General features: G+C 26.8%; 4 protein-coding genes across 4 annotated transcripts; 2 read left to right on the top strand and 2 right to left on the bottom strand.

The window, feature by feature from the left end:
- The first annotated feature begins 3,031 nt into the window (after positions 1–3,031).
- On the top strand, positions 3,032–3,976 carry LOC128959831 (gamma-interferon-inducible lysosomal thiol reductase-like). The gene is made up of 4 exons (XM_054305848.1): positions 3,032–3,352; positions 3,425–3,526; positions 3,631–3,846; positions 3,950–3,976. The coding sequence occupies exons 1-4, from the start codon at positions 3,032–3,034 to the stop codon at positions 3,974–3,976; spliced, it is 666 nt and encodes a 221-aa protein (XP_054161823.1).
- Positions 3,977–6,682: 2,706 nt separating this feature from the next.
- On the top strand, positions 6,683–7,764 carry LOC128959479 (gamma-interferon-inducible lysosomal thiol reductase-like). Its single transcript, XM_054305437.1, has 4 exons — positions 6,683–7,022; positions 7,117–7,218; positions 7,387–7,602; positions 7,718–7,764. Exons 1-4 carry the CDS (start codon positions 6,687–6,689, stop codon positions 7,745–7,747), a joined length of 684 nt encoding a protein of 227 aa, XP_054161412.1. The 5' UTR covers positions 6,683–6,686; the 3' UTR covers positions 7,748–7,764.
- A 627-nt stretch (positions 7,765–8,391) lies between these two features.
- On the bottom strand, positions 8,392–10,298 carry LOC128959477 (alpha-N-acetylgalactosaminidase-like). The gene is made up of 6 exons (XM_054305435.1): positions 9,863–10,298; positions 9,625–9,797; positions 9,327–9,521; positions 9,223–9,246; positions 8,689–8,999; positions 8,392–8,587 (listed from the first exon to the last, which is right to left on the bottom strand). Exons 1-6 carry the CDS (start codon positions 10,261–10,263, stop codon positions 8,408–8,410), a joined length of 1,284 nt encoding a protein of 427 aa, XP_054161410.1. The 5' UTR covers positions 10,264–10,298; the 3' UTR covers positions 8,392–8,407.
- Positions 10,299–16,639: 6,341 nt separating this feature from the next.
- Positions 16,640–18,875, bottom strand: LOC128959830 (alpha-N-acetylgalactosaminidase-like). The gene is made up of 7 exons (XM_054305846.1): positions 18,427–18,875; positions 18,169–18,338; positions 17,901–18,095; positions 17,812–17,835; positions 17,225–17,427; positions 16,999–17,106; positions 16,640–16,819 (listed from the first exon to the last, which is right to left on the bottom strand). Exons 1-7 carry the CDS (start codon positions 18,837–18,839, stop codon positions 16,640–16,642), a joined length of 1,293 nt encoding a protein of 430 aa, XP_054161821.1. The 5' UTR covers positions 18,840–18,875.
- Between the last annotated feature and the right edge of the window lie 4,765 nt (positions 18,876–23,640).

Here is a 23,640-nt window from a genome sequence, read left to right as displayed (position 1 = left end):
TGGTCAATACCTATGGACAACATTTGGACTCAAACATTAGGCGGCCAGCGAAGACAAGGATAACAGCGATTCATTGTATCATATATATATATATATATATATGAGGGTATGGCGGACGCGGTTGTACGTATGGAAATAGATGATTGATTAGATACAGAGATTGATTCAATATTGCATCAAATGTTTATAGGTGAGGGGGTCAGTCTGTCATTGTAATGTATAGTGAATTAGATAGGGACAGGTAGGCATTGCATCGCATTTATATTGGTGTGGGGATTCTCTCGATATTGTACTGTATTTAGAGTTAATAGATATATACTTGACGGTTACTAGGGTAGGCACTGGACCAATATTGGCGGCTTATCCAGTAGAGAATTGAGTCGTAATGATGGTATATAACAAACAGCAGTTAAGTTAGTATAGATTAAATGTTTGTCAAGTTAGTTATGGACAGAGTATATGAGATATTTATATAAAGTATTGAGAGTATAGACCCGATAGGTGTGGTCTTTTGTAGGTAGCCAGGCTGGTCTAAAGGAAATGGCCGGCAGCCGTGGCTAACCATAGTATTTAGATTGGTGTTATTATCAATTGTATTTAGATTAGTATTATTTTAGCGCTCTGAGATGACTTCTTTGATTTACGTCTTATTAATATTAATTGGTTCTGTTATAGATTCTAATGATTAGTTGAATATAGAAAGGCTTTGTGAGTATCTAAAGAATATGAGTGAATTTCTTTGTGAATTATATTGATTATTGAGATTAGTTATTGACATATACTGTTTGTATAAGAGTTTAGTGTCGGATTGAAACTGAAATTGAGATAGAATATACTTATTTGAAGTACTTTGTGTGCTTTAAGGTTAAGATAATTAAGATTGAGTATTGTCGTATTAAGATCCTGATAATGAGATAACCTACCATGAAATCAACCCTTAGACCTAACAATTCATCAGTAGTACTTTATTAAATTATTGTCATAATTATTGCCAATATTATAACTTTATATTAGACCTCATTTTATATCTGTAAGCAAATTGAATTTAGTTGAAATAATAACAAATAGAGTTCCGGCCGCCTAGCCAACGGCCGAAGATATAAGTGGTCGATTACCACAAACCGGTTCCTGAACCGTGAAATCAGGTGGTGGAAGCTACAATCCCCAAGACAGGCAAAACTCAGAGAATATATGAGCGGCCATTGCTCACAGATGGTATTATTTTAAGTATTAATTAATTAAGGCAGTTAAGCTGAACCGGTACTACTGGTTTGGATTGACGGTAATTATTATTGAGAATAAAATCGGGAAATATAGGTAATCAAATTAGATTAGAATAAGAAAACAGTTATAATCGGTCTCTAAATAGAGAACCGGATCAAAGTGAGCAATTGTAGTCATAGATTCTCTCTGCTGTCTTTTAATAATATAATAACAGATAGACTAAATCTAGTCATCACAATATATACTGTATAGTACAATATAATTTTTAATTAATAAATATGATATAATTATACAATTATTTATTAATTTAAGAAACAAATAACAACATAGTTTATATTTAAATTACTAAACATTTTAGACTTAAAATATTAAATACAAATATATATTTTTTAAAGAGTAAAGTGAACATAAGTATTAATATATATATATATATATTTTTTAAAATCTAAATAATAATAATAATATAAATTTTATAGTACTAAAATGCTATAGAAGCTAATTTTATTTATTTATTTTTTGAAAGTTAATATAATTTTATATAAATAAATTATAGACATTATGTTTTACGACACACTCTGGTGTTCCCATGGGATAGGGCGTACAATATCCCTGTTCCCAGGTACCAATTTCATAGTCGATAATTGCTTTCATATATTGGGCCACATCAACAAACTCGGTTCGGTTACATTTGCCCTAAATATTTAATTTTAGTAAAAAAATATAATATATTTAATATTATATAATAATAATACTAAAATTATACATAAAAAATAATAAAATGATCAAGCAATAAACAAACAAAAAACAAACAAAAACATTTTGTCTAACCGATTTGCCAACTTTGTCAACGTAGCACCTGATGTAGTCCCAAATGGCACAACATGTTTGACGAGCACGGGGATCAATTTTTTCTGGATCCAGATGCCAGTCATCGACTGACTGATCGGTACAGTTTTTGTTTTCGGCTACTGTCCTGAACATACATTGTTTGGCCTCAGGACCCGGTTCGGGAATTTTATTATTTTGTTTAGCTCCAGGTGCCAGCAACTCAAATGCCCAGGTATGCATTAAGTATATTAATACAATAATTATAGCAATTACTGGTTTCATATTTATTATTATTATTATTTATATGATAATTAATTAAAAATTTATTTATTTATTTAGTTTTTTAATAAATAAATAAAATTTGTTTTATATTTATATACAGTATATATAATTTTTTGTTGTTGCTTCATAATTTATCTAATATGAGATTTATTATGATTTTATTATTTTGTATTTAATCAAAAAATAATTAGAGTATCATAATATTACAAAATAACATTGAAATTTAGCATCTGGGTAAAATTTAGATTTATAATTTTATTTTATTAATCAGTGATATTTTACAAGTTAATACTTCAATACTATTATTAGTAAAATGTATAACAATATTGATTATAATATTTAATAATAAATTATCATTTGTTTACTGTTAATGACACAATTATTTTCTATCAATAATAAATAAAAAAATGTTTTTAAAAAATTTTATATTAAATTAATACTTGATCTAATTCACATGAAAACAATTTAGTCTAATTAATCATTTTTTAAAGATAATTTTATGGTATGATTCACTTAAGTTCATTAAAAAATGATAACAAAAATGTAAGATAAATTAAATATTTAAAAAAAATCAACAATATCATTTTTCTATATAAATAATTAAAAAAGTATATCTAATTTAACTTAATATTTAATTTAACTAAATTACTATTTAAATAACAATATATTTTTTGTTTATAAAATATATATAATAACTATGAATCCATTAATTTCTATTAGTACGACATTACTGGCCATTGTATGTTGTTTATGTCAGACAGTTATGGGCGCCGATAACTACGATGACAACCAAAAAGTCAATATCGATGTCTACTACGAAAGTCTGTGTCCCGATTGTATCGGTTTTATCAACAAACAATTGGTACCTACCTATCCCAAGCTGAGCAACATTATGAATGTCCAGTTGTTTCCCTATGGTTTTACAGAAACCAAACGGGTTAACCATAGCGACGGTACCTATGATCTGGAGTTTGACTGTCAGCACGGTTTGAGAGAGTGTATCGGCAATTGGATTCATGTAATTATTATTATTATTATTATTGGTTTCTCTTACATAACAACTATTTTTAAATATTATTTATATATATAGAGCTGTGTATTGGACAGTCAGCCAATAAATAAGTCAATTGAAATAATTGGTTGTATGAGTGCTTCAAAATTAAGTGCTAATCCCGCTGCCGCTGCTGAGGAGGTAATCATTAAAAAAAACAATTTTAATCTAAAATAATTACAAAAAATAACATTTTTAAAAAAATATTTCTGTATATAATTTCATTATCACATCTAAATGTCTAGTGCGCCAAAACACACCACTTTGAGTGGCCGGCCGTTAAGGACTGTGCTGCCAGTCCACTGGGCCGCGGGTTGTCCATGAAAGTGGGTCAACGATTTTTGGCCCTCAAACCTAAACCATGGTTTGTTCATTGGATTGTTTTGAACGGTCAGCACACGGAAGACATACAGAAACAATCGGACAGTGATTTACATAAACTTGTTTGCGATACATATAAGGTATATAATAATACAGTAATTGTATATAATTACTGTATTAATAGTTTTATTTAAATCTGTTTAAATAATATACTGATTAAAATAATTATTTCTGTTATATTAGGGCACAAAACCAACTGAATGCAACTGATATTAAACTATAAATGTTTTTTAAAAAATTGTAAAATAAATAAATTAAACATAAATTATTGTTACTTTTATTATTAGTATTCTTTAATAAATAATTTAATTAATATTTAATTAGTTAATAAAATTTATTATTTAAAAATAGCATAGTTGTACACTAATAAATAAGTTTTTTATTATATATTAAAATTATTTATTTAGTCTTAAAATAGTTGAAAAAATAAATTTATAAATAATTTTTTAAAATTTATAAAAGTTTAATATTAACATTATTAATTAATAGTAACTGTATTAATAACTTTTTTTAGCATTACTATTAATAGTAGTTATAATTTAGAAAATTGATATTTTTTACAATAAAACTTCTATTGTCTTCTAATGTCTATTAATTTTATTTTCAATAAAAATATAAGTTAAATAAAGCTATTAATTAATTTTTAGCTAATTCAATATAACTTATTTGTATTTTTGCATTATTATTTAATATTTTAAAAAATAATTTTTAGGTTTGTAATATCCTGTAAAATAATAAAGGAACGATATTTATATTATAAAATTAGATATTATAAATACTTAAACAATTATTATTTTAAACTAATTAGTTTAGTCAACCAAATAATAACTATTAGAAATTAATATTAGTTAGTACAATATAATATAAAAATAAATATTTATTTTAGAGTAAAATTACATTAGTAGTTATATTTCATTAGTAGAAAAAATATATAATTATCTATAAATATATTATAAAATAATATACTAATTTTGGTCAATAGACAGTATAACTTGTTTTTTAAAATAACTTATTTTTTAATTAACAAAAAATTATTTTTATTAAATTATCAAAAAACTTTTTATCAGCAAATAATGACAAATATGTTTATAACATCGATTATACTATTATTAGGTATATTTATTATATTATCATTGGCACCGTTAGTTAGTGGTGAATGTTGGGGCTGTTCATCAATCTATAATACCCAATGTATATCAAATGAATGTCATTGTCTACCCGATCATTATTATCTACAACATCCTGATTTAGTACCATATGTTTGCATATATCAACAATGTCTAAGCGATTACAATTGCACCCATCATAAGGATCCCAATAGACGGTGTGTCCGCCAGGAAAATGGTATGAAATTTTGTGAATGTCGTTACGGTTACTTACCCGACCCGTACAATGGTAACTGGTGTGCAGGTATTGTGTTATCCACTTTTTTATGACATATCTAAATATATAACATTAAAAAATCTAACTATTTTTTCTATTAAATAATAAACTTTTTAAAAAAAAACAAATTTTCACAACTAAAGTTGATAATAAAAACTTATGGCAACAATTGTGGACATATACTAAAAATACAAAACTATCGATTGGCGAGTTTGCACTGTCTATAGTATTGGTACTTTTGATTGTCGGCACTGTTGTCATACTGTACCGGAAGTATCGCCGATACCGGCATTCGGGATCATATACTATACGTATGATCGATGATTTTAGGTCGGCCAGTGTCCCTAAAATCTGGGATACCTATGATGATGACAACAATGTTGTGTCCTATTTTAAAGGTATAGTTGTTGATTGTGATGATGACAATAGTGATAGTCATAGCTATAATAATAATAATACCAATAATAATAGCATTAATAAAATAATGCAATCAAAAAGCTCTATTGTATCTCAAGTGTAATAAATATTATATACAGTATTATAAATAGTATATATTTATATTGTATATACAGCTGTAATGTATATCTCTGTTTTAAATATAAAAATTTCATGAGTTGTTTGTTATATTATAAATAATTTCAGATATTATTATTATTATTTAATTTTAAATTTATTAATATTATTTAAATATTGTAAATAATCAAGATAAGTGATTTCATTTTTAATTTGTTTTATTTGTTGTTCAAATAGCAATAATTATAAATATATTATTAAATAATTTAAATATATATATATATATAATTGTTTTATAATATTACAATTAAAAATCCAATTATTTGCATCTAATTTTATTTATTGTATCCAATTATATATTTAGTTCAATTTAGTTTATATTTTACTAATTTATATATTAATTTGTGTTTTTTTGAATATGTTTTTACTTTATATATTTATACTGATATTTTAATTATAATACTTATTTTATTTAGTTTTTTTAATTTTACTATTTATTCAATTACTGTAATTTAAATTTTCAATAATTTTATGTTTACTTTATAAACTTTTTTTTTGTACAATAATTTTTAAAAATACTTTTTGTCATATTCATATAAAGTTTATATTATAAGTATATCAACTTTTAAAACTTTAATTGAAATACATTATAATTTTTTTTTTAAAATGATGTCACCAATGTAAACATTTTAATGTAATCAATACTTTATATGTCAATATCAATATCACTAAATATAAATAAAATGTTTGTATATATCAATTTTACTTTACAATCAGTGTCTGGTTATTAAAATAAATAAAAAAAATATCAATTTATAATAAATATTTACATAAAAATAAATAGTGATTACAAACATGTTGTACTAAATATTTCCCTATTTATAAATAACATCAAAATATGAAAAACTAATTAAATTGTAAATTAATACAATCTATTACATAAACAGTACTTTTACGGTACAAGCAGTTTATAAACATAATTAGATACTAATTATAATAAATTTTAATTAATTAAAATAAAAATATGTCTGCAATTAATTATTGTTTACTCATATTATTACATATGTTGTTATTGTCGTTGACTATCACTACTATCCAGTCGACTAATAGCACCGGCAGTATAGACAGCTCATCCAATATCAATCTAACCGTTTACTATGAATCGCTGTGTCCCGATTGTCAACGATTTATTGGCCAACAATTGGTGCCGACCTACCAGAGTATTGGCCAAATCATTAATGTAGATCTGGTTACGTTTGGTTGGACTAACTGGACTCGTATTAATAGAAGTGACGGTAGCTATGATGTGGAGTTCAAGTGCCAGCACGGAGTTCAGGAATGTCTGGGCAATGAAATTCATGTAATTATTAGTAAAATAAATATTTAAAGTATTTTACAAATATTTTTTTTTTGAAAAAATTATTTAATTTATATGACTTTAATATTAATTGTAGAACTGTGTACTCAAATGGGAACCGGTAGATCGGGCCATCCAAATGTTTGGCTGTATGTTCAACTCGACCTACTTTAAGACACCGGCCATTGCTGGCAAAGAGGTGTTATTAACTGAGTATAACTTAATATAAAAACAGAAAGTATTTGATACTAAATATTGATATTAATAACTATTTATGTTAGTATAGATAATCTATATTGATATACATTATAATACATTTTAAAAATAATTTTATATTGTTTTTTATTAATAATTAATTATCTTCTAGTGTTCACAACATTTAGGCATCAATTGGACAGTTATTAATGACTGTTCGACGGGACCGTTGGGCAGAGGACTGACACTGGTATCGGGAAATAGATTCAAAAGTTTGAAACCTATGCCCAAATTTGTTGAATGGTTGGTCATCAATGGTAGGCATACGGATGATATGGAAAAAAAGGCCAGCAATAATCTACTCAAATATTTGTGCGATATTTATACGGTTAGTATTACTAACATAGTATATGTATTTTTTTAAAAAAAAAGTTAGCTTAAATTAATTTTAAAAATTAAGTTTCCAGCTATAAATTATAAATTAAATTTTATTTATTTCATAGGGTCCAAAACCAAGTGGATGCTATACTTAATTTTTTTTAAAAATAATTATGATAAATAATAGTTATCAAATTGTGGTTTTATATATTTTTAACTAATACTGTATAATTTAAATAAATATACAGTAATTAATAAATTATATTTTTAACAAAATAAAAGTTAAATAATTAGTTTTATTAGTACTTATTTTTAAAAAATTATTTTCTTATTGTTAATATGTTTTTTATAATCTATTTTTTTAAATAAAATAATATTGATTTTTTTTATTCTTTAGGATATTACATACTTTAAAATTATAATCAATTATAGTATTTAAAAAAAAAATTATTAAAACTTAATTTATTAAGATTTTTAAAGTTGATGTCACACATTATATTAATTTACAATATTAAATAAAATATTACAATAAACTTACAATAATTTAAATATTAAAACTTAATTTTTTATTATTATCAAACTGTAATTATTTAAATGAACAATAAATTTGTAGATTTTAATGTCATAAATAACATATAGATAATAGGTGTACTACCATTTTATATTAAACTATATAATAATAATATAAATATTATGCAATATAAAAAATATTAATTGAATATATTATGTAATATATTTTTTTCAAAAAAAATAAATTTATATTATTAGTTTATTAATTAATTTTTTCAATAAATTCCCAGTTTAATAAATTTAATTTATTTGACAACTAATTTAACCATACGTACCGAACCGGATGGCCTGACCAACAGTTCTAGTCTATCATTTTTGCCAACTGTTCCCAATATCTCTTTGCCATCGTCTAGAAACAGGTCGTGTACTTCATATTTGGTATTATCTTTGACATCAGGTATGAGCTCCGATACAGTTTTGGACATCTATATGGATTACCATTATATTATCAATAATAGGCACACAAAAAAATAATTAAATAATTACATATTAGATATTTTTTTTTTTAAACTATAAATTAGATTACATAAATCGGATGACCCATTGGACGCTTATGTAGATAAACTACAGCATAGGACCATTGGCCACCGATTACTGGTTCCATAGGTTTGACCCAAATCTGATGGTCATTGTCTCGGTAGACCATTTTAGCCATAATTCCGTGTCGGTCCTGATTGACGGCAATCAGTTCCCGATTTTGCAGAATGGCTTTGTATTCGGGTCTCAATTTGCGCAAATCGGTAGATATAAGCAACGGTGACGACCATACGGACCACATTGCCATTTGTGTACGGCTCTGGTCGTATGATAGTCCAGAGTTGCCTATTGTTAGTTCATCTATAAATTAGAAAAATAAATAATTTTTTTTTTGTTAGATTTTTAATAAATATATTAATTAAATGTATGTATTATTACTACTAAAGATTTCTTCCTAAAATAAGATATATTTTTATTTATTTATATATTATGTAAAATAGTTAATTCATTTGTTATAGTTTATTATATAAATAGTTTGAAAATATATATACTGTATAGTGTTATAGAAACATTGCAAATATACCTGGGTCGGCAAAATGACCAGGTCCTATAATTAACAAAAAAAATTATTAATTTAATTATTAATAATTAATTAAAAATTATTATAATATACTGTCTATAATATACCGCTATATTTGATGAACTCGTCATTATAATCGCCATAGTATTTGATAATTTCATCAATACTGGCCCACGAGTCCAATACATCCTTATAGTTACGGTAGGTGTGACACGTGCGCGATATGGCCGCATAATCGGGATGTATGCCACCTAACACGTACTGAAAGAAAGGCCATTCGCACGTGAATAATATATGTCTGCCTATTTGTTTATCGAGAAATATAATATATTGTATAAACTAATTGAGATACAATTGCTAAACATGTTTATCATATATGAGCTATTTTTCTCTCTCTCTCCTAACCTGTCTTATTGAGTTCATCGCCCATACGTGGATATAGTTGATCATATTTTTTGACGTCCTCATAGCAGCCGTCCTGTTTGAACGAGTCGACTCCCCATTCGGCAAATGTTTGGGCGTCTATATCGAAAAAATCCCGTTCCCCTGTATTATGATTATTTTGGCCAGGTAGTGTACTGATTGATAAATAGTTAGGTAAAATATTTCACTCATTCACACACACACTCACTCACTCACTCACCCACTACAAGTAAGATTTCCAATGTCTCCATATATGCCTAACAACAGTCCTTTGGAGTGCATATAGTCGGCCAACCCTTTGATACCACTGGGAAAACGTTTTCTGTCGGCAACCAGACGCCGATTGGCATCCCTGTCCTTTTCCATCCAGCGGTCATCGACATTGACATATCGGTAGCCAAGATCGGCAAACCCGTCGGCCACCAGCCGATCGGCCATCTCTTTGTACAGTTGTTCGTTGATACACGAGTTAGGGTATCGGTCACAGTCGGTGTCCGTATCGAAGGCCGTATACGATAGGAAACCCATTGGCGGTGTACGGGCTGTCCCGTCATCTGTTTTGGCCAATACATGACTACTGGACAGCAGTGTTACAAAAATTATAGTTAAAATAGTAATCATTTTGTTGTTGTTTTTTTATGTGTGAAAATACTCTATTAATTTACAGTAATTTAGTTCAATTTATTAAAAGATTATATATTATAAATATTTTTATCTTATTGTTTACTAATTTATAACAATTATTATTTAATTGTAATTTTTAGTTAAAATTATCATTAAATTGAGTGCAATTTTTGTGCGTCCCCTCAATTCATACAATTTAATTATCTTATTTTTATATTTATTATTATCTAAAATTGATTTTAAAGTACTGTACACAGTGTGTGTGTGTGTAGTATATAATAAAATAGAAAAATAATTGTATATTTAAGATAAGCTGAAATTAATGTTAAGTAATATATATGTCGTGGCGTAAAAATATGGTATGAATTATAAAAAACAATTGAAATGAATTGCAGTCGATGTGTTGAGTGAAAATGAAAAAACTTTATTTAAAACTTTATTATTGAAAATACATTTGATATGAAATATTTGTATTTCATATATGATATGATGTCTATAAGCATAGACTATGGTATACAACGCATACGTATCTATTGTTTGACATACATTTATATAGGGTTTTAACATATAATAAAATGTATTGAATGGTTGGCCACTGGAAGGTCAGTTTGACCCACATTTCAAAGTGTGGTCTTATTTTTAGAAATATGTATGATATCTGTGTATAAGATATAATTGAAATGAATGTATGTGTGTTTGTGTATGTGTGTGACAATAGTTTTAATTGATATTTTAAGGTATAAACTGTGATAAAAGTGGTACATAGGGTTGGGTTCAAAGGGTTGTTCGAGAGATACCGACAATAGGTTTCTAGGAATAGATAGTCAAAAGTATGGGAACATTGATTGAAATTTAGTTATATTTACTTTTATTAGTTTTTCCCATTAAAATAACTTTTCTATATTTACATCCCTGGGTTTTATGACATCCCTTCAGGTATGTATGGTCTGAGTTTGGATATATGGTATGTGTCGGTACTTTTGCCCTTCTTATCACAATTTAGTACATATGATATGTTAGATAATTTTTTTACAATTTTATATGGGCCACACATTAATGGATCTAACTTTTTACGCGATATTTTATTTTTATAGTCGACTAATACTAGGTCTCCTACATTGAATTCAAATGGATTATGATGTCTATCATAATATGATTTGTTCACTGTATGACTATTTAATGAATTTTTAAATGCATTTTTTCGCGCCTTATCTACTGTAACCTGAGATCCATACATGTAGTGGTCAAATGGTTTGACGCCAAATAATAAATAGTTTGGGATGTATTGTGTTGTTGAATGTACTGTATTGTTGTATTCGTGTGTACAATGGTTTAGTAATTTTGGCCAACAAATTGATTGATTATTATCATTGATTTTACAGCGAAGTCTAGTAACTAATGTTTGGTTTATACGTTCGCATAACCCATTAGATTGCGGGCAATTTGTTGTAATAAACATGATTTTAATGTTGTGTTTTTCAAGGAAATTACAAAATTCATTGCTTTTGATACCTGTGTACCTGTCGGCCAGAATTAGTTTTGGTTTATGTGTTTGACAAACATTTTTGATTAATTGTATAAAATCCTTAGCACTTTGAGTACTGGAAGCGGTATTCCATAGGAAGCGACTGAAGTTATCAATAGCTACATGAATATACTGTTTCTTTGAGTTATACCCGGCCAGACCACCGACTGTATCAATGGATATGATATCAAACGGTTGCTGTGCCGGACCTATTTGGGACAGTGATCCCAACTTTTGTTTTCTACTAATTTTATTTGTTTGACAAACTAAACATTTGGTTAAATAATCATTGATATGATTGTGTATATTTTTGAAATAATATGCGCTACAAATCAATTGTGTCATAGCATGAGCACCTATATGACCATAATTTTTATGAACAATACTTAATAGTTTAGGTATGAGCGGGTCGGGTATGTATATACGTTTGGTGTCAGCCTTTTGTCTGATTATGATATTGTTTTCAAGAACACAATGTTTGGGTAATATTTTAATGAATGGTTTTTGTGTTTCAACTATTATGTCTGTAGTTATGATATTTATTGGTAATGTTTGACAATTATCTGTTAGCTCTAATATATTGAGAAATTTTGTAGTACAGTATTTATCATTACCTTCGAGTACAGGGTTTCTACTCAATAGGTCTGCACCGATATTAGTTTTACCAGTAATATACCTGACATCAGGATTATACTGTCCTATCCTGAGAGCCCAATTGAACAAACGTGTTGTCGGTTTTTTAATTGAGTTTAACCACTTTAATGGGTTATGATCTGAGTATACAATCACTTGATTACCGTAGAGATAATGGTGCCAGTAGTCGAGCGACTGGACAAGTGCTAGACACTCAAGCTCTGAGACATTATAGTTTTTCTGATAGTTTAATAACTTACGAGAGAAGTAGCCTATCGGGTGTAGTTTACCGTCACTTTGCATCTGCTTAAGCACGGCTCCGGTACCTATTTTGCTGGCATCGGTATAGAGTATGCACTCTTTATTTGCGTCATATATAGATAAGACTGGTTTGTTTGTTAGGTATGTTTTAACCCAATTGAATGAATTTTCACATTCGGTATCCCATTTAAATTGAGTATCTTTTTTGAGTAGATTATATAATGGGTTTAGTTGTTTGCATGCATTTGGTATGAATTTATAATAGAAATTGATTTTTCCCAAAAATTGTTGCAGTTGTTTAACTGTATTTGGTTTAGGGAAATTTTTAATTGCCATAATGTTATCATTTATTGGTGTGTATTTGTTTTTAGTTATATAATGACCTAAATATTGTACAGTATTTTTTGCAAATTTACATTTTGTTAATTTTAATTTTATGTTTTCGCACTTTAATGCACTTAATGTTTTCTCAATATGTTTTATGTGATCAGTTAATGATTTTGAATGTATTATGATATCATCTAAATAATTATGAGCAAAATTATTTAAATTATATTTAATTAAAATATTTTGTATAACTCTCTGAAAAATCATAGGAGAGTTCCTGAAGCCGAACGGCATAGTTAGCCACTCGTAGTGTTGATTTGTAGTGACAAATGCTGTCTTATGTATATCTTTTTGGTCAACTCTTATGTGCCAAAAACCACTAGTTATGTCTAGGGTTGTAAAATACTCACAATCTATGAGTTTGTCTACAATGTCATTGAATAGCGGGAACGGAAAATTGTCGGGAATTGTAATTTTATTTAGTTTCCTATAATCTATGGTTAGCCGGCTTTTTGTACCCTCGTCTTTTTTGTAAGCGAGAGTTATAGGGAAACTGTATGGACTGACACTTTTCCTAATAAATCCTTTTTCTAGTAATTTATCGATTTGATCATCGATTACCTGTTGATCCGATGGTGAGCACCGATACGGACGTAAATTTATTGGGACATTGTTTGTGATATTTATTGTGCATTTTTCGGTGTTTATTAACCCGATGTCGTATTTATTTATTGAGAATATGTTTGAATGTTTGGTTAGGATTGCATGCAATTTGTTTTGCTGATCACTGTTTAAAGGGTTTGAGATAAGCATCTCATTGGTATTTATGTGACAATTATTGTCAATGCATTGATTTTCTGTATAATTTGATAATATCTCATCTGTTTGGGTGATATTATTGTTTGTAAATGTTTGTATAATCTGATAATTGCTATTCATATGTAAATTGAATTTTTTTATTAAATCTAAACCTAATAGAAAATTATGGTTAGATTTTTGAATGACATATACTGTACATACATGAGTTAGTGAAACTATGGTTAATGTAATATCTACGAGACCTAAACATGAATTTGAATTATTAATAGTTTTGAAATGTGTTATCTGTTTATTAAATGGTAGTTTTAACTTTTTAACTATTTGATCACTAATGACACTAACATTAGCTCCGGGATCAAAAATAATATAAAATATTTGTTTATTAATAATAGCATAAATTTTGATTAGTTTTTGATGATTAGGTCTCTTATTTAGTTTAAATGTATTGAATTGATGTCATTTTCGACAGACTCTGTGATGTCATTATTGACTTCAAAATTGTTAATTTTTTTAGCATTAGTTGTCTGTGTTGTGTTAGGTTTGCCTTTGTTTAAACACTCATTAGACCAGTGATACCGGCCTTTAAGTCCAAGCTTTTCACATATAAAACAAGGGGACAGGGGTTTGCGTTTTGGTTTATCTGATTTTTGGTCATATTTTTGCTTTGCTATTGGTTTGTTTGACACAGCATTTGATTTAGCAATTGATTGGAAGCGCTTTAAGTTATTTTCTGCAGTTTTTGCTATCGTATAAAAATCTGCAAATGTTTTTGGTTTCACAGCCGTGAAACATTCAACCATTTTTGGGTGTAAATTATGGATCATTAAGGGAATCATCTGAGACTCAGTTAGTTTTGCCGCTACACCTAATCGTCGCTTTGCTTCAAAGTACTCTTTTATGCCTTGGCTTACATCATATTTTAAGTTTACAAACTCTACAATGGGTTCAATAGATTCAATGCCGAATCTGTACAGTAATTTATTTTTGATTGAATCAAAACTTTGGTTATCGAAGTTTTCGATATACCAATTGAGAGCATCATCTTCGAGATGATTACCTAATAGTATAGCCTTATCACTGTCTGTCCACTTATAATATTTTGCTATCATTTCATAGCGTTTAAACCAATTTTCTATTGAGATCTTATCTCCTAAACCTTTATATACTTGAATCTTAGGCTTACTGTTTGATGGCTTGATATGCGATGAATCGTAAATTTCGGTGTCGGAGCTGTCATCGATGTCCACCAATTGCTGTGTTGGGCGAGTGTTGTCATTGTTTGGCGGATCAACGTCTTGTGGAGATGTGTTGGGTGTTGTTGTGTTTGTTTGTCTCATCGGTTGTACTGTTGGTGTCGGTGCCGGTGCTGTTTGAGTTGACTGTCGGGTGTTTCTCTTTGGTGCCATTCTTCAGGAGTGCGATTATTGCAGCGATGGTTTGCTCGTCGATATGTTTATCACTTTTGTCAATAGCCTTCACTATTTCTTCGGCTGATCTAATGGTTAGGTCGACGGCAACTGTTGGCACAACAAGTTTTTTACCGATTCTGTATAGTCTACTGAATATACCGGCGCTCACAATACAACTTGCAGTTAACAATAATATAAAAACTGATGCACTAATGAAAACTTTTAAATTCATTGATCGGGATTGTGGTCACAATCCTGCCGACTATATGTCGTGGCGTAAAAATATGGTATGAATTATAAAAAACAATTGAAATGAATTGCAGTCGATGTGTTGAGTGAAAATGAAAAAACTTTATTTAAAACTTTATTATTGAAAATACATTTGATATGAAATATTTGTATTTCATATATGATATGATGTCTATAAGCATAGACTATGGTATACAACGCATACGTATCTATTGTTTGACATACATTTATATAGGGTTTTAACATATAATAAAATGTATTGAATGGTTGGCCACTGGAAGGTCAGTTTGACCCACATTTCAAAGTGTGGTCTTATTTTTAGAAATATGTATGATATCTGTGTATAAGATATAATTGAAATGAATGTATGTGTGTTTGTGTATGTGTGTGACAATAGTTTTAATTGATATTTTAAGGTATAAACTGTGATAAAAGTGGTACATAGGGTTGGGTTCAAAGGGTTGTTCGAGAGATACCGACAATAGGTTTCTAGGAATAGATAGTCAAAAGTATGGGAACATTGATTGAAATTTAGTTATATTTACTTTTATTAGTTTTTCCCATTAAAATAACTTTTCTATATTTACATATATATATATATATATATATATATATATATATATATATATATATATATATATATATATATATATTTGTTTTGCTATTCAATATTATTATATAATAATTAAAGTACAGTAAAACTTGTAATCTATATAATGTACTATACATTATAACCACCAACAAAGATGATATATAAAAAACATTATTATTAATTGATTGATAATCATAATACAAAAAAACATAATGATAAAATTATAAACTACTGTATTATTTTTTATATATCAAATAAAACATTTATTAAATTAATTCTTAATATAATTAAATGTAATTTTCAAAAATATTTTTTAGAACTTAAGATTTTTTTTAAAACAAATAAATATAAATTTAATAGTTATATTTAATATTTAATACTTTATTAAATAAATTTATTTTTGTTTTGAATTTAACTTTGAGCTTTGAAAAAAATAATTGAATAAATATAAACACAATAATTTTTTTTATTAGATTATATTAAAATTATTGTTATTTTTATTGATAAATAAAAATTAATTATTTTGTTTAATATTGTAAAATTATTGCAATATTATATTTATTTTACTAAAAGTTTAACCATACGTACGGCACCGGCCGTATTGATTAGCAGTTCCAACTGATCATCTCTGGTAATGGTTCCCAATATTTCTTTGCCCTCATCGAGAAACAGGTCGTGTATTTCATATTTGACCCCCGGTTTAGTGTCTGGTATCAGATCCGATAACTTGTGCGACATCTAATAGATATATAATATATATAAATAATACAATTAAAACATATTATTTTTATAAATTATTAAACAAATAAAACTATTAAGAGATAGGTTTCGGAAAATCATAATTAAAATTAAAAATTAAGTTATTTAATTTTTAATAATTTATATATAAAAAAATTTTATTAATAAATAATAATTACATATATGGCATCGCCAAGTAGTTCCCTATTGAGATATGCCACTGCATAAGACCACTGTCCATTGACTACTGGTTCCACTTGTTTAACCCAAACCTGGCGATTAGTATCCTATGATAAAATGAAAACATTAGCCACAAATTATTTAATTCATAAGTTTGTAGACATTAAGTAAACACATAATTTTTACAATTATAATAATCCAAAAAATTACAAAAAAAAAACTTACAGCAAACACACGCTTAGCCATAATTCCGTGTCTGTCCTGATTGACGGCAATGACCGCCCGGTTCTGTAGTATTGCTTTAAACTCGGGCCTCAATTTACGCAAATCTGTTGATATATACAACGGTGACGACCACATGGACCACATTGCCATTTGGGTGCGACTCTGTTCCCAGGATAGGCCCCAATTGCCTATTGTTAGCTCATCTGTATTTAAATATACAGTTTTTTTGTATATGTTTTTAAAGATAATAATTTAATAGTATATTTTTTTAGTAAAATACATTTAAATAATTATATATTATTATTTTTTTTTTTAAATCAACTAGTATAAAAATAGTAGAAATGTTTACACTATACTAATTATTTTAGCAACTATAAAATAATTTAGAAATTTATAATTACTTTTATTTCATATATTACAGTTTTTTTATAATATTTTAAAACATAATTATTGATTTTTAAAAATATTAATATGAGTTTTTTTTTAATCAATAATACGAGTTATTTAAATATTTAAAATATACACAACAAATTTACTATGAATTTTAGCAAAAAATTTTAAAGATAGATAAATATTTAATTACTCACCTGGATCTGAAAAGTGACCGGGACCTTAAATTAAAATAAAAAACAATATTTATTTATAATTATAATAAATAATTTTTTTTTCTCAATACCATTATATTTTCTGAACAGATCGTTATAAGTGCCATAATATGTAATAATTTCATCAATACTGGCCCACGAATCGACCACATCCTTATAGCTGCGATACACGTGACACGTGTGAGCAATGGCCTCGTAGTCGGGGGTCATATTGCGGTAGACGTACTGATAGAAAGGCCACTCGCATATGAATACCATATTGCGGCCTATTATTTGTTAGTTTATTATTATTATGTGTTAACAGTTTAAATACTAAACAACAACAAAAATTTTGCGCACCGGTAGCATTGAGCGCTTTATCCATTTTAGGGTACAGCCTATCAAAGTCAAGCGGCTCCTCGTAACAGCCGTCCGACTTGAACGAGTCGACACCCCAGTCGGCAACGGTCTGTGCATCCAAATCGTAGTAGTCGTGTCCGCCGGCTGTATGATTGTTTTGACCCGGGTAGCTTTTCAATTTATTTGTATTAATTTATTTATAATAAAAACAAACAAATATATCGCATAAACAGGTGCGCATCAATATACAATACATACCCACCGCAAGTCAGATTGCCCACATCACCGTAGATACCGAGTTTGAGTCTACGGGCGTGCATATAATCGGCCAACGCTTTGATACCACTCGGGAATCGTTTCCTGTCGGCCACCAACCGGCCACTCGAGTCCCGTTGTTTTTCGCTCCAACAGTCATCAACGTTGACATATTCGTAGCCCAACTCTCTGTAGCCGTCGGCTACCAAACGGTCGGCCATATCCTTATACAGCTGTTCATTGATACACGAGTGCGGGTAACGGTCGCAATCGGTTTGACAGGCAAACCGTTCCCACGATAGGAAACCCATTGGCGGTGTCAGCGCTAGTCCGTCATCTCTGGCCAACAAAAACGGTATGTTTGGCAATAAAATAGTTAATAGAAATATAATATGAAAAATAAGTTTAATTAACATTTCGTGTTTGTACTGTATGTCTATTATTTAAGATTATCTATTAATTGAAAAACAAAATTTCTAATTATAATAAATTTATTTTTATTTTTCTGTTAATATAATAGTAAAGCTAAAATAAATTATTGTATATATTATTATAAATTTATAACAATTGATTATTTTTGTTATTGATATGATAGAGAGAGAGAGAGAGAGAGAGAGAGAGAGAGAGAGAGAGAGAGAGAGAGAGAGAGATAAAAATTGTTTTTTAGTAATTATTTTACAAAACATAAGTCCTACAAATAAGTACATATGTAACCCATTTTTATGAAACTACAGTTATTTTTGTTGTTGATATGTTATATCAATATTGTTATCTTATTTTATTAATTAATATTTTGTATAATCATTTTTTCTAATAATTAAATAAAGTTGAAATTTTTTAAGATTCTAACTTACATTTTAAAAAAATTTAATTAAGGTTAAATTATTTTTAATTATTTTTGTTAAATTAAATAAAACTAGAAATTTAGCTAAAAATATTATATTTAATCTATACAATGTAAATTTATAGTCTATATTACTTATAACTATTGATAATTTATTTATAAATAAATTTTTTGCTTTTATATATATTACAGTGTACACACAAATATATAATTAATAAAATAATTGTTATTTTATTATATAAATTATTAATAATAATATTATTTTACTTTTTACATTCAATATTTCCTAATAATCATAAATAATAATAATAATTAAAACAATAAAATTGTATTTCTTAACAATTATTTATTTATTTATTACATTAGACTAATAATACAAACAACTACTCTATAATAAATATTAAAAAATTATTACAATGAATATCAAAGTGAAAAACTTTGTTTTATTTTTGAATATAGTTATTAAATCGATTAAATTGAAATTAAAAGCAATCAAAAATCAATATCTAGACGCCGGCAATGGTTTGGAAAAAATTGAAAAATTCTGTATTAATAACTATATAATTAATAACAAAAGTTTTAATAACTATATTAATAGTGACTGTAGTCGCTCTCAAAAACGTTGTTTAATTAGTCAAATGCTAAATGTTTTGCTAATAATACAACTATTTAGATATATCTTAAGTGCCATATATGGCAATAAAATTGAGATACTGTACCTGACATCCGAGTCTAACCATCTGATAGGACATCCCAACATACAGTCATCGATAATGATTTTGGGAACTCTATATGCTGTGGCGTCTAAACAAATGTATAGCTATCATGAAAAACATTATACATTATATTTGATTACATTACTCAGTGGTATCAAAAATAAATCGGAAAAGTTTTCTATAAATACTAGAAATTATCGTAAAATAAGTTTATTAATTAATTTTATGGCCAATTATTTGTTAACTTATATTACTATAGCAATGTATTTGGGATTTTGTTATGTATATATTGGCTCAATGTTATATGCACTGTGGACAGGTATGCCAGGTTTTCAAATAGTATCCGTACTAATATGGACTATTATATTGCCAATAACATATTATTATGTACTTTGTATAATATCTATAAATATAACATTTTCATATATAGTATTGTTTTATCTGATATTAAAACTAAATGAAATTAATACAAATATTTTTCAAAGTATTCGTCGATTAAATTTATATCAATTTCAACAATCAATTGCCGATCACTGGGATGTTTGCAAAATTATTATTAAATTGAATACAATGTTTAGCCATCTTATGTTATTTTTTTACTTTATTGCGACGCCATGTCTGGATCTATTTGTCTACCTGAGCCACAATAGCGATACTAAGCCAATGTTTAGACTGGTATGTATATTTTGTCTGGTCAATTATTTAACCATGACGTTTATTGCAAACTACATGTGCGCTACAATCAACTCGAGAGCACATAAATTGCGGCCACTATTACATCGATTTGTGGTACGACGGTCTGGCGGTCGGTTATCATTGAAAACCCGATTACTGTTTATGAAACTCAATGAATGGTTAAGTGATCGACAAATTGGCATTTATTGCGGCGACTTATTTGTCATCAATAACTATATTACTTATGAATATTGTTGTAGACTTTGTACCACATATTTCCTAATTATTACTCTTATCAATGATTATTAAAATATTGTTTGTTTTAATACAGTATTAATTATTGTATATATTACTATAAAATATGTTTAAATTAGTATATTATTGATATACAAATTATGTTTAATCTATTTGATACAAAATAAAAAAAAATATTATGTATATTAAATTTATCTAATTTATAGAGAAATATTATGTAAAAAATATTCATATTTTTAGATTCTGTAAATAAACAAATAAAATGATTAAAAATCAAATGTTATGACTTTTAGTTATTACTTATTTATTATTATTATTGCATTACTATTAAATGTATTAAGTTTGTAATAAAATAAAAATAAATATATAATTTATTTTATATTTACGGTATATTGTACTATTAATAATAATTTTTATTTGTTAATTTTAGTTTTTTTCAATAAAAATATTGTGAATATATTTATAAATGTATTTTTTAATTTTATTGTAATATTCATTAACAAAAACTTTAATATTAATGATATTATACTATAGAATAATATACAATAAAAATAATCAACAAAAATATAAAAATTTTACTAAATATTAAGTTAAGTTATTAATTTTAAAATAAAAACCAAAATTTATTTATTAGTATACTTTAATATACTTTAATATAAGTATAAGCTATATATTATACATATATTATTATTAATATTATTATATATAATATATACTAGTTTATAAAATGTTTTATAATTAATATTTAAATGTTAAATAAAATATGACAAAAATTATTGAATATTTTATAGTATATAAAATGATAAAATACTGTTTAAAAATTAAACAATTTTTTAATAACAAAATTAACAATATAAAATTTCAATATCAAAATGCTAATAATGGTTTAAATAAACTTGAACAATTTTGTGTAAATAAATACATTTTCAATTTTGATAGTTTCGAAAACTATTGCAATGGTAAACATCCATCTAAATACCGATACCGTAATCGACAGGTGCTTGGATTCATAGTATTCATATCAATGTTACGATTTATATTAGACTCAATTTATGCCGACAATCTAACGGTACGTTTGCTAACATCGGATGCCAACTATTTGTTAGGCAATCCAAACATACTATCGACTATCAGTCTATTGGTAACAATGATAGCACTGTCCGTTAATATTATCAATAGTTATCATGAAAAACATTCTAGTTTATATTCAATACCGATACTCAATGGTATCAAATATAACCATGATAATTTTAGATTGAATACTAGAAATTATAGAAAATTTAGCATGCGCATAAATTTTTTAGCCGACTATCTATTGAATCAAATATTTCTATTGCTATTTGTAATACTATGTATAATTTATATTGGTGCTACACTGTATGCACTGTGGACAGGTATACCATGTTTCAATATTTTCAATGTCCTACTATGGGCTGTCCTGACTGCCATAACTTTCTACATTATGCTGGCCGTCCCATTTGCTATATTCACAATATGGTATTCATCTATGGCTTATATTGTATACAAATTGAACGAAATTAATAACAAATTATTGGCTACAATACGTTTAGTAGATATAAATCAATTTAGGATACGACTGATCGAGCACCTGGATATAAGCCAACTAATCGATAAAATGAATCACTTATACAATAGTATAATAGTTGTCGTCTATTTTCTGGCCACACCTTTGATGAATTTGTTTATCTATATGCTAACAGATCCGCAAACAAATTTATTTTGGCGTATTATTAGCACAATGTCTTTTATTAACTTAATGTCAATGATAATGATGTTGAACTACATGTGCGCTACAATCAACTCGAGAGCCCATAAGCTGAGACCACTATTACACCGGTTTGTAGTCCGATCTGGGGGTCGGTTATCATTGAAAAACCGATTATTGTTTATGAAACTTAATGAATGGTTAAGTGATCGACAAATTGGTTTCTATTGCGGCGACTTATTTGTCGTCAATAACTATATTACATATGAATATTGTTGTAGATTTTGTACCACATATTTCCTAATTATTAGTCTAATTTACGATTGGTATTAAATATACTATTTTTCACTTATAAATGCTAGAAATATTAGTATTTAATATAATTAGCTAATTAATTATTAGCAAATTACAGTATATATAAATACATAGTAATAACTCAAATGCATTGAAACTAAATTTATTTATCTATAATTTAATAGTTTCTGTATTTAATATAACTAAAAAAACTTAAATAATCTTAAATAATACTGTATATTTTTTACAGTATTAATATTTGTTTTATCAAAATATAACAATAAAAATGTATAAGTATTTTAATTTATTTTATAAAAAAAATAAATATTTATTATTATTTTTATGCTTAAATGCTTTTTATTTTATTTACACAAAAATATTGCTATACTATTCAATTATTTTTTATCAATTATTAAATTATACTTTAATTAGTTTATTATATAAAATAATATATTGATTGGGATAACAAAAATAAAATCAACTTATTGTTTATATATTTATGTCGCAAATAATAAATTTTATGAATTTTTATTTTAATAATAATAAAATTTTATTATTATTTTGATAATAATTTTAAAGAATAGTAAGTTTATTTAATATTTGTATTAATTGTCTTTTATTAAAAAATAGTATATTAATGTAATATATATTATAGTAGTAGTGGGTGATAGATCCAAGTCAGACAAATTTTTTAACAAATAAAAAAC

This window comes from Oppia nitens, unplaced genomic scaffold (genome assembly GCF_028296485.1).
Source record: "Oppia nitens isolate AA-2021 unplaced genomic scaffold, nextdenovo-longstitch-racon4-pilon3 scaffold4_pilon_pilon_pilon, whole genome shotgun sequence".
In the NCBI taxonomy this organism is placed as follows: domain Eukaryota; kingdom Metazoa; phylum Arthropoda; class Arachnida; order Sarcoptiformes; family Oppiidae; genus Oppia; species Oppia nitens.
The sequence above is the reverse complement of the archived record's forward strand: the minus strand, read 5'-3'. Positions and strand labels throughout refer to the sequence as shown.

Coding starts and splice junctions, on each gene's coding strand:
- LOC128959831 (XM_054305848.1), top strand. CDS start 3,032: ATGAATCCATTAATTTCTATTAGTACGACATTACTGGCCATTGTATGT. Junction 3,353..3,424: donor GTATCGGCAATTGGATTCAT/GTAATTATTATT, acceptor TTATATATATAG/AGCTGTGTATTGGACAGTCA. Junction 3,847..3,949: donor TTGTTTGCGATACATATAAG/GTATATAATAAT, acceptor CTGTTATATTAG/GGCACAAAACCAACTGAATG.
- LOC128959479 (XM_054305437.1), top strand. CDS start 6,687: ATGTCTGCAATTAATTATTGTTTACTCATATTATTACATATGTTGTTA. Junction 7,219..7,386: donor CGGCCATTGCTGGCAAAGAG/GTGTTATTAACT, acceptor ATTATCTTCTAG/TGTTCACAACATTTAGGCAT. Junction 7,603..7,717: donor ATTTGTGCGATATTTATACG/GTTAGTATTACT, acceptor TTTATTTCATAG/GGTCCAAAACCAAGTGGATG.
- LOC128959477 (XM_054305435.1), bottom strand. CDS start 10,263: ATGATTACTATTTTAACTATAATTTTTGTAACACTGCTGTCCAGTAGT. Junction 9,798..9,862: donor GGAAATCTTACTTGTAGTGG/GTGAGTGAGTGA, acceptor TTTATCAATCAG/TACACTACCTGGCCAAAATA. Junction 9,000..9,222: donor TGGTCATTTTGCCGACCCAG/GTATATTTGCAA, acceptor TCTAATTTATAG/ATGAACTAACAATAGGCAAC.
- LOC128959830 (XM_054305846.1), bottom strand. CDS start 18,839: ATGTTAATTAAACTTATTTTTCATATTATATTTCTATTAACTATTTTA. Junction 18,096..18,168: donor TAAAGCGCTCAATGCTACCG/GTGCGCAAAATT, acceptor AACAAATAATAG/GCCGCAATATGGTATTCATA. Junction 17,428..17,811: donor CGGTCACTTTTCAGATCCAG/GTGAGTAATTAA, acceptor ATTTAAATACAG/ATGAGCTAACAATAGGCAAT.